The sequence below is a fragment of the Cetorhinus maximus genome, chromosome 27, assembly GCF_964194155.1.
Source record: "Cetorhinus maximus chromosome 27, sCetMax3.hap1.1, whole genome shotgun sequence".
NCBI lineage: Eukaryota > Metazoa > Chordata > Chondrichthyes > Lamniformes > Cetorhinidae > Cetorhinus > Cetorhinus maximus.
This window is the reverse complement of record NC_135905.1, coordinates 7426489-7442419: the sequence shown is the minus strand read 5'-3', so window position 1 is coordinate 7442419 and position 15931 is coordinate 7426489. Positions and strand designations below refer to the sequence as shown.

General features: G+C 46.0%; 1 protein-coding gene across 10 annotated transcripts in view; it reads left to right on the top strand.

Moving 5' to 3' along the window:
* The window catches only part of washc2c (WASH complex subunit 2C), a 67574-nt gene that overhangs the window by 16802 nt on the left and 34841 nt on the right, over positions 1 to 15931 (top strand). For 8 of the 10 annotated variants that reach the window (XM_078530617.1, XM_078530623.1, XM_078530625.1 and 5 more), the window contains 8 exons: positions 4231 to 4286; positions 5893 to 5958; positions 7240 to 7338; positions 7434 to 7521; positions 7662 to 7736; positions 11829 to 11944; positions 13971 to 14043; positions 15234 to 15293. In XM_078530617.1, coding sequence (XP_078386743.1) covers positions 4231 to 4286; positions 5893 to 5958; positions 7240 to 7338; positions 7434 to 7521; positions 7662 to 7736; positions 11829 to 11944; positions 13971 to 14043; positions 15234 to 15293 — 633 coding nt within the window. The remainder of the gene's footprint in view (positions 1 to 4230; positions 4287 to 5892; positions 5959 to 7239; positions 7339 to 7433; positions 7522 to 7661; positions 7737 to 11828; positions 11945 to 13970; positions 14044 to 15233; positions 15294 to 15931) is intronic. The other 2 variants (XM_078530627.1, XM_078530620.1) reach the window with 1 other exon arrangement.

The following is a 15931-nucleotide window of genomic DNA, read 5'->3' as shown; positions in this document are numbered from 1 at the left end:
TAGGAAATAATAAGCTACAGGCCATTTTACGTTTACATATTGAATTTCACGTACAGGAGCACTGGAGAGCTTCACAAAAGGGGAGATGTTGCCTGCTGAGCAGGAACGGAGAAGTCGAGGAGGAGCTGAAAGGTTGGGTCAGAGTTAGCCAGGTGGTGTATTTTACGATAGAATTGCAGAGGATGGGAATCGGTGACTGAGAGCTCGGCATCTGATAGAGTGAGGAACAAGCAGTCATCTGAAGTTAGCGGGGGAGGAGGGTAAGCAATTGCTGGCAATTGCTTGACGGTGTGCACTGTCATGGTGGGGGTAGGGTCTTTAAATTGATGTACTGGCGCACACAGCCAACAGAGCTTTCAAAGACTGGTGGCAGCTGTTTCAGGAATTGGTGTGCAAAATGACTGGAGTCGCAGAGTTCTGGGGGTTAACTGGCTTGTTTGCTGAAATATGGAGACTGGTGGGAGGAGGGCATGTGAGAAATTCAGGGTTCGGTGGAGGCAGGGAAAGTTCAACAGACCGTGGTCCGGAGGGAAAAGACCGGGGTCTTTATGACCGTCTGGATGTGGGGGGTTTTCAGATTTAAAAATAAACTTGACTGAGCAGATAGTGGAGGAAAGGATCCAAACAGTTTTGGGGCATGTAAGGTGAAACTGCATGTGAGAAGGTACCTTTTGAGAGCAGGTGGTGATGATTAGGAAAGAGACGGTCGAGATGTTCTGTGTGGTAGATGTGGTCACTTGTGTTGAAGAGTAGTTGGGAAGTGCAGCATCTTCCCACAGGACTGCCATGCGATGTGATGGGAAGGTTTGCATGTCCCTATGTTCCGAAAGCTATGTATGTTGCCAGGAGCATAACTCTGAGCAGAGCCACCCCAAGCCACACGGATGGTAAGTTAAAGGAGCCAGACTGAAAGCAGTGCGTCCCTGTCCTGGAGCCAGGCTAACAATCTATCCACGTGCAAATGCCTCCTGTTATAAAAACCCAGAATTGGCGAGTCTGCTGCAGACTGGGAAATATAAACATCGATTTTGGATTACCACGATCTGCCGAATGTGAGGCATGACGATGCTCCAGTTGGAGTTGAACGTCTTGCTGTGATACACAGAGAGGAGAGGGTTGTCTCCTATGCCAACCTTTTTTTTTTATTTCTGAGGCTCCCCCGCCCCATGTTATAAAAATTCCAAGGACCCCTTATAACATGAGTATAACTAATTTTTGTGCAGGAAAAAAAAAATAGTTAAAGAGCTGGCATAGACATGATTGGTTGATTTGGTCTGCGTCTGTGCTGTGTGAGCCAGAGTACACGTGGTATTGTCCATCACAAAGTTTATCCAGAAAGACTCCTTCATACTTCATGTAACGTTAGCATGTGCATTTATGAAGAGCATGTACATGGTTTTGACAACTTTAAAATGGTCCATAACTGCAATACGACTATCGAACCTTCTTTCCCAATTAGGTAAATATTTAAATCTCCATTCTTTGTGGTATCTTACAATGATGAATTGGGATTCCCTTTCTCATGTCTGAAAATTTGCTGAAACATTAAATCAGTCGATCTGAACACTTTGAAGTTTAATGTTCATATTTGTGGACTAAATGGGGCGATGCAAATGCAGAGTCGACGATTTGAAGAGGTGATTTACAGTCTTAAAGCAGGAAGTTTTATAGCTTAATGTTTTCAGCCTGTCTCTTATTTAACCCAGAATTATATCAGGAAATGTGCTTTTACATCAGGATCACATTCCAGTGTTGCCACTCAGGAGACATGGTGGCTTAGTGGTAATGTCACTAGACGAGTAATCCAGAGGCCCAGGTAGATGTGCTTGGGGGGGTGGATTCAAATCTCACTGCGGGCAGCTGGAGAAATTTAAATTTAATTAATAAAATCTGGAATTGAAAGCTAGTGTCGGTAATAGAGACCGTGAAACTATCACCAATTGTTGTAAAAACCCATCTGGTTCATTAATGCCCTTTAGGGAAGGAAACCTGCCGTCTTTACCTGGTCTGGCCTACATGTGACTCCAAACCACAGCAATGTGATTGACTCTTAACTTCCCCTCTGAAATGACACCCAGTTCGAGAACGATTGGGGATTAGTGATGCCCACACCCCATGAAAGAATTTTAAAAAAGTATCTGTCAAGCTCTTTGTATAAAATCAAATGCCTCTGACTTGCAATGCTGTTTGAAAACAGGCAGCCCATGACCGAGTTGTATGGGCTGGCTGATGAATCATTTCCCAAGCATTAGGCTAATGTGCAGAATTGAAGTGAAATGTGTTGCAAAAACCGATGTAAAAACAATCATTACAGAGTGAGATGCTCAGCGATTCTCCCTTTTTATTGCTCTGACGCATTCAAGAATTAATCATTTTATTAAATGAGCCGGTTATAAGTGCAACATTCATTGCTCCCCAAGGCCTGGCTCACAGCATCACAAGTTACTGAAAAGTAAAGGAGTGTCTGGGACCAGCATCATTGTGTCCTTTATCCACCTGGACAGCAGGCTGGCTCTGCACAAACATCTCCTTTTATATATTTACATGTACCACACACAAATCTGTCTGAGGCCTTCACCCTTGACTAGGCTATCAACCCTTTAAACCCTCCGTCAGTCCATAAAAAGAAAATCTGTTCTAGGGAACCGTGATATAGACAGGAATATTCCTATTGATCATCGAGTATAAAGCAACAGGCAGTTAATGTGAAATTATTTAGAAGCGATCTTGAGATTTGGTGGATCCCAGAGCCCATGTCTTGTATCCCGCGGCTCCATCCTCTGTAATCTTGCAGTGATATAGACCATAAAGCTGTATTGATTTTTATTAAAAATTGCTGGGTTTCTGAATAAAATCGAACTGTTGAATCAGTACCTAAAAAGAAATGAGAAGGACAGTTTGAGACCTCTGGTTGATCTGGTCCATTAGAGCCAGTGTACTGTCCTGTGACTGTTGTGAAAACGTCTAAGGTTCTGTACTGAGGGAGGGAGGGAGAGTGAGAATTAAACCCCACCCAGATTTTTGCAAATCTCTCCTGCTCCCTGTGATCGAGAGATGAAATAAGTTAGAGCAGTCCAAAATCCATTCTTAGGGCCAGTTGCACTAGCTCAATATTTGTCGGTATTAGATTCACAGTTGCTGGGCAATGCCATGGGCAGGAGTGAGATGTGAAGCTGACTTTTTCTTTTTATTCACTCATGGGATGTGGGTGTCGGTGGCAAGGCCAGATTTATTGCCCCATTCCTGATTGCCCTTGAAGGTGGTCGTGAGCCGTCTTGAATAAAACAGAGTAGCTTGTTCAGCTATTTCAAAGGACGGTTAAGAATCAACCGCATTGCTGTGGGCCTGGCCTCCATGTTGGCCAGAGAGGCTGCAGACAGCGGATTTCCTTCCCTAAAGGACACTTGGTGAACCAGTGAATTTGGTTTTTGTGGCTACCTAGTAGTTTTGTGGTCACCATTACTGATGACGTTTTATTCCCGGCTTTGTTTAATTGAATTTAAATTTCCCCCCCTGGATAATTAAGTCGGCCCCAGTAAGATCACTATGCTACTGTAGTGGGGGTAGAGTGGCGGGCAGCTTGACCATGTGCTAATCCTGACCTGCGTGTTCCTGCAATGGGAGAGTATTCCCTTCCCCAGCATTGAAGATACCTTGTGTTGGTGGAGCAAGAGTTGAAGGGGTAATTCTTGGTGCAGGTGGCTGCTCTGCTTGTTCCACTTTATTGTGTCTGGCACCAGCTCTGATACTCTGTCGTTAACGATTGGCCTCATCAAGCAGTGGTTGATCAGCAGAACTGGCTCTGTTCATGTGTCAAGGACCTGCCTAGACCAGGGACAGCCCAGCTTGGATTCTGGGCTAGCAGTGGGGTAGCTCAAAGTAAGGGATCACAGTCTGGTAACTCCTGCTGGAAGTGTACCCGTGGGGACAGATTTGAGATTGACTGTCACATTCCCTCCCTGCATCCCTTTTCCCATACAAGGCCATATTGAACGGTCAAGAGTCGCATCTTTCGGGGGATGGGAAATTGGGATGAAAGTTGGCAAAGGGAAATTGAAAATTATTTTTGTTTAAACCACTTCCTTCACGAGAAAATTTTGACCGCCTTCTCCTCAATTCCTGTTTTAAAACATTCCCCTCTCCTTAATGCAACCCTGAGAGCTCAAGCTTTTCATGTCCCTGATTTCCCTGCTGTGTGATTTTTCTAATTTATTTCCCTGTTTTGCGCAGAGTCTGTGGACAGTGAACATGGCAGTGTTATTGAAAGCGAGGAGGAAAAGGAGGAGGTGAGCAGAAAGGAACAGGCTTATTGAGAAGCGATTATCAGTGTCTGTATGGAACGTGTGATCGGGCCAGCGGGGCTCGGGAGCTATCTCGGTCACCTTGCTGGTATCATGCTATGGTTGTGGTCCCTTTCTGCATCGTGGCCCACTGCAGGTGGTTGACCAAAAGGATGCACCCACTTGAACTTTCACCTTCCAACTCCAGGGTTAAGTTACAGAAACATCCTAGCTCAGCATAGCCCAGTGCTTTGCCTGCTCAAACTGTTAATCCTAAGGTTCTGATATTGTTGATCAGACATTTTTGCAACTTCCTCCCACCTCCCCTTCCCTGTTCTCCAGTGTGCTTACTCAGGTGAGTTGACCTTGAGCAAGATCTGTGCTCTCCAGCTGTGTGCCAACTGTGTGCTCAGTAAAGGGGTGTTGTGTCCTCATTCGCTTTGAAGTCTTGCTGCATGGGCACTAACATTTTGTAAAGTACAAGCAACTGTAGAGTTTATACTAACCTTGACCACAGATGAAACGAAGTTGAATAGCTGCCTCCTGTGCTGTAATATTTTCCCGCGGTCACATCAGGTTATTTCCTGCATAGCTAAATATCTTGAATGTCTTAACACGCACCAAGTCCCATTTTCCCCCGTCACTCCTGTGCTCGCTGACCTACTTTGGCTCCCAGTCAAGTAATATATTGATTTTGAAATTCTCATCCTTGTTCAAATCCCTCCATTGCTTTGCTACTCCCTGTCTCTGTAATCACCTCCAGCCCCACAGCCCACCAAGATATCTACGCTGTTCTAATTCTGGCCTCTTGCCCTTCCCTGATTTTTAAAATATTGGAGAGGTGGTGGCATAGTGATAATGTCACTGGACTAGCAATCCAACAGCCCAGACTAATGCTCTGGAGACATGGGTCTGAACCCCATGAGGGCAGCTGTTGGAATTTAGATTCAATTAACAAACCTGGAATTGAGAGCTAGTCTCTGTAATGATGACCATGAAGCTACCATCGATTGTCGTAAAAACCCATCTGGTTCACTAATGTCATTTAGGGAAGGAAATTTGCCGTCCTTACCTGGCCTGAACTACATGTGACTCCAAACCCATAGTAATGTGGTCGACTGTTAACTACCCTGTGAAATGGTGTGGCAAGCCACTCAGTTCAAGGACAGTTAGCGATGAGCAACAAACGTTGGCCTTGTCAGTGACGCCCATGTTCCATGAAAGAGTAAACAAAAAAAATCATTCCATTGGTGGCTGTACCTTCAGTTGCCTAGGCCTTGAGCTCTGTAATTCTGTTCCTGCACCTCTCTACCTCGCTTTCCTCCTTTAAGACACTTCTTAAAGCCTACCTCGTTAACTAAGCTTTTGCTCATCAGACCTAATAGCTCCTTATGTGGCTCAGTGTCGACTTTCATTTTATAATGTTCCTATTAAGCGCTTGGCAACATCTTAATATGTTAAAGGTGCTTATGTTATTGCCTAAGCCATTTTTGCCTGATTGTGAAACACCTTAACCAACTGTCAAGCCTAATCACTGAAGTGTGTTTGTGAGAGTGAGAATGGCAGAAAAACTTTAGTCACTGTTTTGGCTTGTTCTGTGCAACTGATACAGGAATCCGGGGATGACTTTATTGATGAAAGCGAAGACGATGAGCAGAAACCACCAAAATCGGTCCAAGTACGTATTTATCCTGGATGGGTTTAAAGCTATGGAGCTATTCATTCCTGTGACTTGTTTCAAGAGGAATGAACCTTTTTTTTTTAAATTACAATTGAGTTTTATTTGATTCATGTTTTAGCTACATTAAGATCTTAAAAGGGCTTATTATATTTTAAGCTCGCTCTGACCTTCCCTGTTGGCTTAGTGGGGTAAAATACACTGGGACGAGTACCAAACTGTGTACATAGAAGCTCGGGTTGGGGGCTCGGTCTGTGCTGAGTGAACTGGCCTCAGCTGGGGCAGCAGCTACTCTTGACCTCCTCCATCCCACGTGAAGAAGGGGCAAAGGTCAGCTTGTGCTCTTGATCTCTTGATCACACTATATTCTGAATCCTGTTTGAAAGCACTTGCCATCTGTGGGCTTATTCTCTTCAATGAGTCAGCACCTTCAGCAAAGTTGAGAAAATTCATATCTTGCGGCATAGAAAAGCCATCTCGCTGTGTGGTGTGACATTGGGTAACAAGACACAGTCCCGTACTTCCTGTTCTCCTCACAACAGTTACACTGCGCGGTCACGTGATCTGGGGCAGACGTGCTGCAGAAACCCCTACAGGCCTATCTAATGAGTTTCACGGCACCCGCAGCATGGCCTGTGCTCATGTCTGCTGTCTGAGGGCAGGTGAGGGTACACATGAAACCTTAGGGTTATAGTAGACTTATATTTAATGAGCTGGAATTATGTTTCCTAAGTTGGAAAGCACACTTGCATAATAAAGACAGACCTGCATTGAGCAATAAAGCAAATCTAACAGTAGGATCGTGCAATCACAGGATGCTCATTTAAAATATGTGTAATCGTTCTCAAGCAGCTATTGATCTTTTTAAGCAGTGTCTTGGAATTATTTTATTCTGTAAAAGCCTTGATTTTAAAATTCTCTTCCTTGTTTGCAAATCCTCCCCAATGGCCTGCTACTCCCTATTGCTAACATCCAAGCAGCCAAGATCTGTGCTGCTCCACTTCCGGCACCTTGCACAACTCTGAATCTCAGCACTCCACCAGCGCCAACCATGCCTTCAGTTCTGGAATGCCCCCCCCACCCCGGACTTTATTGCCCCTCTCCCTCTCTCGCCTCCTTCAAGACGCTTCTTAAAACCCTACCACTTTGACCAAGCTTTTGGCTACCCGTCCTTAATATCTCTTTATGTGCTCCAGTGTCAAATTTTGTCCGTGCAGTGCTGTGATGTGTTATACTGCATTTAAGGTGCCATATAAATGCCGGTTGTTGTTGTTGTTGTAGAAACAGCATCTGATCAGTGATGAGGATGAAGATGACGATTCCGATTTATTTCATGAGTCTGAGAAAGAGGATGACGATGATGGGGAATTGACGAGTCCGGTGAGGAGCTCTTTGGTGCCTGATGAAATTGTATTGGTGAGAGTAACTTGAAAGGGACATCTTTCATTGGTGACATCTTCACCTTTTCACTGCAGAAAAAGATGGGACAAACCTCCTTCGCTGAAGAACTAGCAGCACGGATTCAAGGGGAAAGCTCCAAGATACAAGACGAAGAGAGCGCGGGTAATTACTGGTGGTTTTGGGGGAGTGGCGAGGGCCGGTGCTGTGAAACGACGTGTTTCTTTATTTGTGACCCGTTTCTCCTGCACTGCACGTGGTTCCGAATCTTGTTCTGAATCTTATTTTTAATCGTTGTTCCACAGTGCTGACTTCGGGAGGCTCGGCAAAGAAGAACCGGGTAAAGGTCAAAAAAGAAACTCAAAAGGTTAAACGCCAGGGTAAGAAATAAGATTGGGAACAGTTGACTCTGACTGGAAGATTTTGGCTGAGCGTTAATGCGTAGAGACTGACTGAACCGGAAACTCACTCTGTGCTTGGTCACGTTAACAGGGTTTGGTTGGGGATTCCCCTGATGGCTAACCAATGTTTTCCAGAATGTTCCCATGCTAGGCCACTGATTTACGCTGAGTTGGTTGACCCCTGTCACGGCAATGATAACGATGCTAGAATTTGCCCCCCCCCCCTTTCTCTGATCGGGGTGGGGGTGAATTGGTCAGCATTATGGATCCTGTTCCTGTCTCATGGCTCCTCCCAGAACTACAGCTATGGGTGTTTGGTATTGCCACTAATAACAGTTAGTTGCACAGCCTTTTAAAAAATTCTTTCTTGGGATGTGGGCGTTGCTGGCAAGGCCAGCAGTTGTTGAACTGTTCGGCTGAGTTGCTAGGTCATTTCCGTGGTCAAGTTAAGGGTCAACCACATTGTTGCGGGTCTAGAGTCACATATAGTCCAGACCACGTAAGGTTTCCTTCCCTAAAGGGCATTAGTGAACTAGGTGGGTTTTTACCGCAATTGATAGTTTCATGGACCATTACTGAGACTAACTTTATATTCCAGATTTATTAATTGAATTTAAATTCCACCAGCTGCTGTGGTGGGATTTGAACCCTGTCCTCAGAGCATTAGCCTGGGCCTTGGGATTACTAGTCCAATGATATTACCACTACGCCACCATCTCCCCATAAGCTGCCATCACAGCTTACATATAGTCACCACTTAGGCAGATAAAGGGTCAGTGGAAGCTTCTGGAACCCAGCAAAGAGTCAAAAAGGAAAAGTAAACAGCAGCAGCTTTAATGCACAGCATCCCAAGACGCTTCACGAGTGTTATCGATCAAAATTTAACACCGAGCTACGTAAGGATATTAGGGCAGGTGCCCAAAAGCTTGGTCAAAGAGGTAGGTTTTAAGGGAGAGAGAGATTTAGGGAGGAAATTCCAGAGCTTGGGTCTGAGACAGCTGAAGGCACGGCCGCCAAAGCTGGAGTGATTAAAATCAGAGGTGCGCAAGAGGCTGAAATTAGAGGAGCTCAGATACTGGTATCTGAGTGTGTGGCTGCAGAAAGATTACAGTGATAGGGAGGGGTGAGACCATGAAGGGACTTGAAAACAAAGATGGGAATTTTTAATGCTTAACCGGGAGTCGATGTGGGTCAGTGAGCACAGGGGTGATGGGTGAACGGGATTTAGCACGAGTTAGGATTCAGGCAGCAGGGTATTTTCTAACCATGTTTATGGGAGTGGGAGGCTGGATGGGAGAGCACTGGAATAGTCAAGTCTAGAGGCAACAAAGGTATGAATGTGGATTTCAGCTGCAGACGAGCTGAGGCAGGGTTGTTGTTAGATGTTATATCGGTAGAAATAGGCTGCCTTTTTGGCATTTAATATGTGGTCGGAAGCTGACCTAGGGATCGAATACGACATCAAGGTGATAAATTGTCCGATTCAGACTCTGCCATGGCTTTCGCCTCCTCGATACTTTGTTAGAGGAAGTTACTGCTCGTCCAGCGCTGAATGTTGGCCAAACGGTGCAACAGTTTAGTGGAGGGGTCAAGAGAGGTGGCGGCCAGGTGAAGGTGGGTGTTGCCAGCGTACTTTCAGAAAAGGAGCACCAAGTCCAGTCACAAAGCTTGTGATTTTTAACTATTAGAGATGCTTTTGTTTGAATGTAAAGTGTGTTTTGGACGGAACATAGAACAGGCGAAAAGTATTCTTACACGTTCCCAGTGGGGTTATGAGACGTTGAAAACATTTATTTTTTTTTTTAGACGTTCTGCCAGAAACACAAGAATCTAAAACGTAAAACAACTTGGTTGTGGGTTTAACAAAAAGCTGCCGCTGAATTTTATGCTGCATGCGAATTAGAATCGGCAAGTGGGAGCCAGTGCTTTTGATGCTGTTAGAGTGAAGAGCCCCTGTTGTTTCAGACTGCTGAAGGGAGAAACAAACCTGACCAGGAACTGCCGTTGCAGGGAGGGTGGGTCATTTGGGTCAGGAAAAGTTAGTATGCAGGCACAGCAAGTGATTAGGAAGGCAAATGGAACCCTGTCGTTTATTGCAAAGGGGAATGGAATATAAAAGTAGGTGTGCTTTGCCGCAGTTGTACAGGGTGTGTAAGTCTCCGTCTGGAGTACTGTGTACAATTTCGGGCTCCTTTTGTTTAAGAGAGGATACAAATGCATTGTAGCAGTTCAGAGAAGGTTCACTTGACTGGGATGGTGGGGGGGAGCGAGTGGTTATCTTATGAGGAAAGGTTGGGCCTGTATCCATTGGAGTTTAGAAGAATGAGAGGTGACCTTTTTGAAACACACAAGATCCTGAGGGGGTTTGACAGGGTGGATGCTGAGAGGATGTTTCCCCTTATGGGAGAGACTAGAATGTGGGGACACTGCTTAAAAATAATGGGTTTCCCATTTAAGATGGAGATGAGAAATTTTTTCTGAGGGTTGCGAATCTTTGGAACTCTCTGGGGAAGAGAGCAGTGGTGGCAGGGTCAATGAATATTTTTAAGGCAGAGATGGATGGTCAAGAATCTAATAAGGGAGTCGAAGGTTATCGGGGTTAGGCGGAATGTGGAATTGAGGCCGCAGTCAGATCCACCATGATCTTATTGAATGGTGGAGCAGGCTCAAGGGGCCGAATGGCCTACTCCTAATTCATATGTTTGTGTCAATCCCGTTTGCTATCTTGATCAAGGAAAGTACAGGAAAAAATATTTGTGCTGAAACTTTGCTTTTTTTTAAAAAGAGATTGTTCATGGGATATAGGAGAGAGTGGCTGGATCTGCATTTATTGGCCTCCCCTAATTTTACTTGAAGGTGACAATGAGCTACTACCTTGAACGTGGTGAAGCTACTCCCCGAGTGCTGTTAGGAAGGGAGTTCCAGTGTTTTGACCCAGTGACAATGAAGAAACGGAAATATAGTTCCAAGTCAGGATGGTCTAAGAGTTGGAGGGGAACTTGTAGGTGGTGGTATTCCCCCTGTGGCTGCTGCCCTTGTTCTTCTAGGTGGTGGATGTCATGAGTTTGGAAGGTGCTGTCAAATGCACCTTGGCAAGTTGCTGCAGTCCATTACGTAGATAGTACACATTGTGCACCAGTGGTGGAGGCTGGGAATGTTTAGCTTCAAGTGGGCTGCTTTGTCCTGAATGGTGTCGAGCTTTTTGAGTTATTCGAGCTGGACTCATCCAGGCAAGTGGATAATATTCCCCTCACATTCATGACTTGTGCCTTGTAGACGGTGGACAGACTTTAGGGATTCAGGAGATGTATTACTCATCACTTAACAGTAGATTAACATTTTTGAGAAAAGGGAACGCTATTCTGAGGACGGGTACCTGACACAGAAACATAAATTGGAACCTATTCTTCAGTGTCCGCGCTTGGGATACTGAAGACAGAACCTATTTGCATTTACAGACTAACTACGTTGGAAAAGCTCGGTTGGAGTTGGTTACTGTTTGCTGAGGCCCAAGTACTGGTATAGCATGTGTTGTGGTTATAGTGGTCTATGTTTAATGGAGGTGGGAGGGAAGACAACTATTCTCTGCCTTAAGAGCAACATTAAGTAAGCTGTTGTGATAGGGGGCACAGAGTAGGTGGCCTAAAGTGCAACAAAACACAACAGGATGCAGCTGCAGTGATGGAGCTAGTTAGGCTCTGTTATGTTAAGAACTCTCTCACTGCTACTTTCCAGGGTTAGCCACTGCTTGTATTGCCATTACCTTTACTAACCAATACTACAGTGTTCGATGGAGGTGGACTGAAGAATTTTATAGCAGTGAGTTTTCAGTGTCATGGTGCTGCTTGTGTGCTATTCTTAATTTGTCACCAAGTTGTTCCCATCGCATGTAACAGACTCGTATCCACAAGAACTTCACCCAGGGCAGCATAAAATACCCTCTCCAGACATAACCCATGTTTCGGTGAATAGAATCTGTCATTATTTTGGGTGTTCATTCCAGTTTGGACAGCACTTCACTGGAATGTTTATGACCACTCATACAGCACACTTTTTTCTTTCCTGTATCAGACGACGATGAGAACTTATTCACGCCTGAGAATGCCGATGAAGATGACGATTATTCTCCATTTTACAGCAAAAGTGGCCTCTTCAGCGGAGGGAAGGGTCTCTTTGACGATGACGAGGTTGGTGCTGAGATGTTGCTGTTTAGAAGTTTAAGCCATAGAATCCAGATATTATTGAAAATTATTTGCGATTTCTGTGACACAAGTTAACTGGTGAATGCTCGTGTGTGTGTGTCTCTGAGAGAAGGACTTGCTAAATATGAATTGTTCAGCACCCTGGGACCAAGTGGTGGCTGAGCTTGTGTGCTAGTTTAATCTGTTACTACAAAACTGTGGACAATTTGGTGTAAACTCATTCCCACTAGAAACTGTGTTGGAGCCGGTTCCCTGCAGTTCGATGAAATTAGGCAGACTTTTGCTTCTCAGTTTTTTGTTGCTCCCCCCGATTTCACTGACATGCTGGGGGTCCAGCTCCATCAGTGCTGCCGCTCTCTTACATGTTCAACCGGCTGCTGTTTGCCTCTGACCTTGGGTGATGTCAGCATGTTACATAATTGTGTGTGCCCCCTCCTCTTTTTCCCCTCCGGTTGCCGTGCCAACTCCTACCGCCCACCCCTCCCTTTCAATGATCAAAGGACTCGAGCTTTCTCTTCCCTACATCCCTCCCCCTACCCCGAGACACACACACAAAAATATAAAATAAAGGTTTGTTACAATACGGTTAGGGACCAGTGACTTTTGCTTAAAGTAGACAAAGTTTGAATCCCAGTTACCCACTAGGAGAAAAAAGCGTCAGGATTTCATGGTTTTAAACAAAATAAACTTTGTTTTACTTTTCTGACCTTACTATTCAATCTACAAAATCTATCTTAAACTCTTAACATTCAGAATTAGCATGAGATAAATATGAATGAACAGGCAAACTATGGTCGAACGCAATGCTGCATGCTAACAGATATGACCAAGTCAGATCCCACAGATCCCTCAGCAACCCCCACCCTGATGTCAGTGACCACTGAGAGTCACAATATCTCGTTAAAATTCTGTCTTCCTCACAAAGGATTTCAGCACTTCACTTTGGAAGATTTAGCCTCGGAATTCCCTCAAGCCACTCCGGCTTGGACTGCCTCCATGACTGCTCACCTCCCAATGGTTCAATCTGTCCTCCTGAGATTGCATTGCACGGGATTCACAAAGCTGCACTCCTGCCTCTAGTTGCTAGCACACACCCAATTCTTTTGCAGACTTGTAGCCTCACTAAGCTTGCACTTCCCCAGGGTTTCTCTGAACTCCAATCCCCCAGCAGGTGGGATCCTGCCAAGGATTTATAAAGAAAGGTACAGCGTGCAAAAAAGGAAGTTATGATACAACCTGCATAAAACACTGGTTTGGCCTTAAGTGGAGTATCATGCCCAATTCTGGGCACCATGCTTGAGGAAGGACGTGAAGGCATTAGAGAGGGTGCAGAAAAGATTCACAAGAATAATTCCAGGGATGAGGAACTTCGCTTACTTAGATTGGGGAAGCTGGGGTCAATTTTCAAAGGGAAGAAAAGATAAAGAGTAGATTTGATGGAGGTGTACAAAGTCATGAGGTGTCTGGACAGAGTAGATGGCGTGAAAATTTCCATTGGCGGAAGGATTAAGAACCAAAGCGCACTGATTCAAGGTGATTGGCAAAAGAAGCAATGGCGACATGAGGAAGAACCTGCACTGAGTGGTTAGGATCTGGAATGCAGTGCCTGAGAGTGTGGTGGAGTCAGATTCAATCGTGGCTTTCAAGGGGGGTGGGAATTGGATAATTATCTGAAGAGAGAAGAGCTTGCAGAGATATACGGAAAAGGCGTGGGAGTCAGACTTGTTGAGTTCTTGCAGGGAGCTGCGTGGATACAACAAGGCAAATGGCTGCCTTCTACGCTGCATCTATTCCGTGGCTACTTGATAATTTGTCGTGCCTCCATTCCTGCCTTGGCTGATGTTGCATAAATCAGTGAGGGCTTCTGGTTATCACTCGGCTCATTTGACCCCTGGGCTGTTGGGGTGGGGTTTGGGGGGGGGGGGGTCAAGGGCTGGATTGAAACCTCGGTCCCAAAGCTGCCACGTTAAAACTGCAATTTAATCCACAAGAATGCTGCTTTCTTTTCCAGGCTGACCTTTTTGCTGAGGCACCAAAGGAGGAAGTTGACAAAGGGAGGGAAGCCAAACCCGTGGTTAGTAATGGTGAGTGGCATGGAGTGTTGGGAACAAGGATTTAAAATGGTGATTTTTTTTTTCCCAAAAAGAAATGAATATTCCTAAATGGTACATGTTTTAATCGAGCTCTAGTAAAACTACACAGCGCGTCCAGCGTTAGATTGTGCAGCATTAAACCGACCTTGATGCTGAGAAGTAATGGAATGTAGGTTGCGGGAGGGTCGCTGAGAGCTTTAAAATAATTTGCTTTTCCTCCGAGTTGGTGTATGTTTATAACATTTCGGTTGCTGAGTTAGATTTAATCAAACTGCTTCCTCTCGGCTACGTCATCAGGCCCTGAGACCTAATGATGGGGACCCCATGGGTGGGTTGCTTACTAACCTGGTCTTCGAGAGCTCTGCACTAAACCTGGTGGGGTGCTGGCACAAAAATGACACTCTGCTTGTACTGTGTTAAAGTACTTCACCGTGTTGCTGCTTATCGGGAGTACAGTGCTCACCGCTTGCAGCAGGTATGTTGGTGCTGGCCTGGTTTGCCTGTTAAACAAAGTGGGCAGTAAAAGGAGGAGCGCTTCTCAAACATCACCACCTGATTAAGAATACCACTGAATAATGTTTGTTGATTGGAGGTGGTTAGGAGGGCAGGGTTGGTATCCAAAGTAACCGCACTTAATGGTGTGAACTGCAATTAGAGCAGTATAGTCTTCCTGAAATAGCTGGTGCATTTAGTACATTATAAATGGTGCATTTGCGATTGACACCTGTGGTAATGGCAATTAGTTGGCATTAATTTCCTGCTAAAGGTGGCTGCCTGCCATAACAGAACATAACTGGTGACGCCTGTACTTTGTGGCTGGAACTGTAGCTTGTGTTTTGACTGCTTTCACTCCCTCTGATTCTTTCGCATTCTTGCTTTCTTGTGGCTACGCTCCAAGATATTGTCAGTCGTTTACCTCAGGGTGCGTCTCTTGTGGATTGAAAAATCCCAGGAAAGTTGTTGGTTTGAGGACATTTTGACACTGATGCTCCTTAACGTGCTCTGCGCAGCCACTGCAGAGGCCTGTTCTCCGGAGATCAAGCTAAGTGAGCCCAGTTTCAAAAGTGGTAACCATTTCACCGTCTGAAAGAAGTAAAAAAACTATTTTGAGTCTGGGGTTGTATTGGCTTCTTTTGATTATTTTCCCATTTTTAAACCGTTTTCTTCACTTTCAAAATCAGAACCTGCTGCAAGAAAATCTGGGAAAAAAGTACCAGTTGGAGCAGTTTCTATTTACCCGGGTAGGTCTTCTGTAATCAATAACAAATGCACCAATACTGAGCAGTCTTCCGTGTGCCTGGGTGTGTACGTGCGTGTGTGTGTGGGTGTGTACGTGCGTGTGCCTGTGTGTGTGGGTGTGAGCGCGCGTGTGCCTGTGTGTTGGTGTGCCTGTGTGTGTGGGTGTGTGCGCGCGTGTGCCTGTGTGTGTGCGTGCGCACGCGTGTGCCTGTGTGTGCGTGCGCGTGCGTGTGCCTGTGTGTGCGTGTGTGCCTGTGTGTGCGTGCGCGCGCGTGTGCCTGTGTGTGCGTGCGCGCGCGTGTGCCTGTGTGTGCGTGCGCGCGCGTGTGCCTGTGTGTGCGTGCGCGCGCGTGTGCCTGTGTGTGCGTGCGCGCGCGTGTGCCTGTGTGTGCGTGCGCGCGCGTGTGCCTGTGTGTGCGTGCGCGCGCGTGTGCCTGTGTGCGCGCGCGCGTGTGCCTGTGTGCGTGCGCGCGCGTGTGCCTGTGTGCGTGCGCGCGCGTGTGCCTGTGTGTGCGTGCGCGCGCGTGTGTGCGTGCGCGCGCGTGTGTGCGTGCGCGCGCGTGTGCCTGTGTGTGCGTGCGCGCGCGTGTGCCTGTGTGTGCGTGCGCGCGCGTGTGCCTGTGTGTGCGTGCGCGCGCGT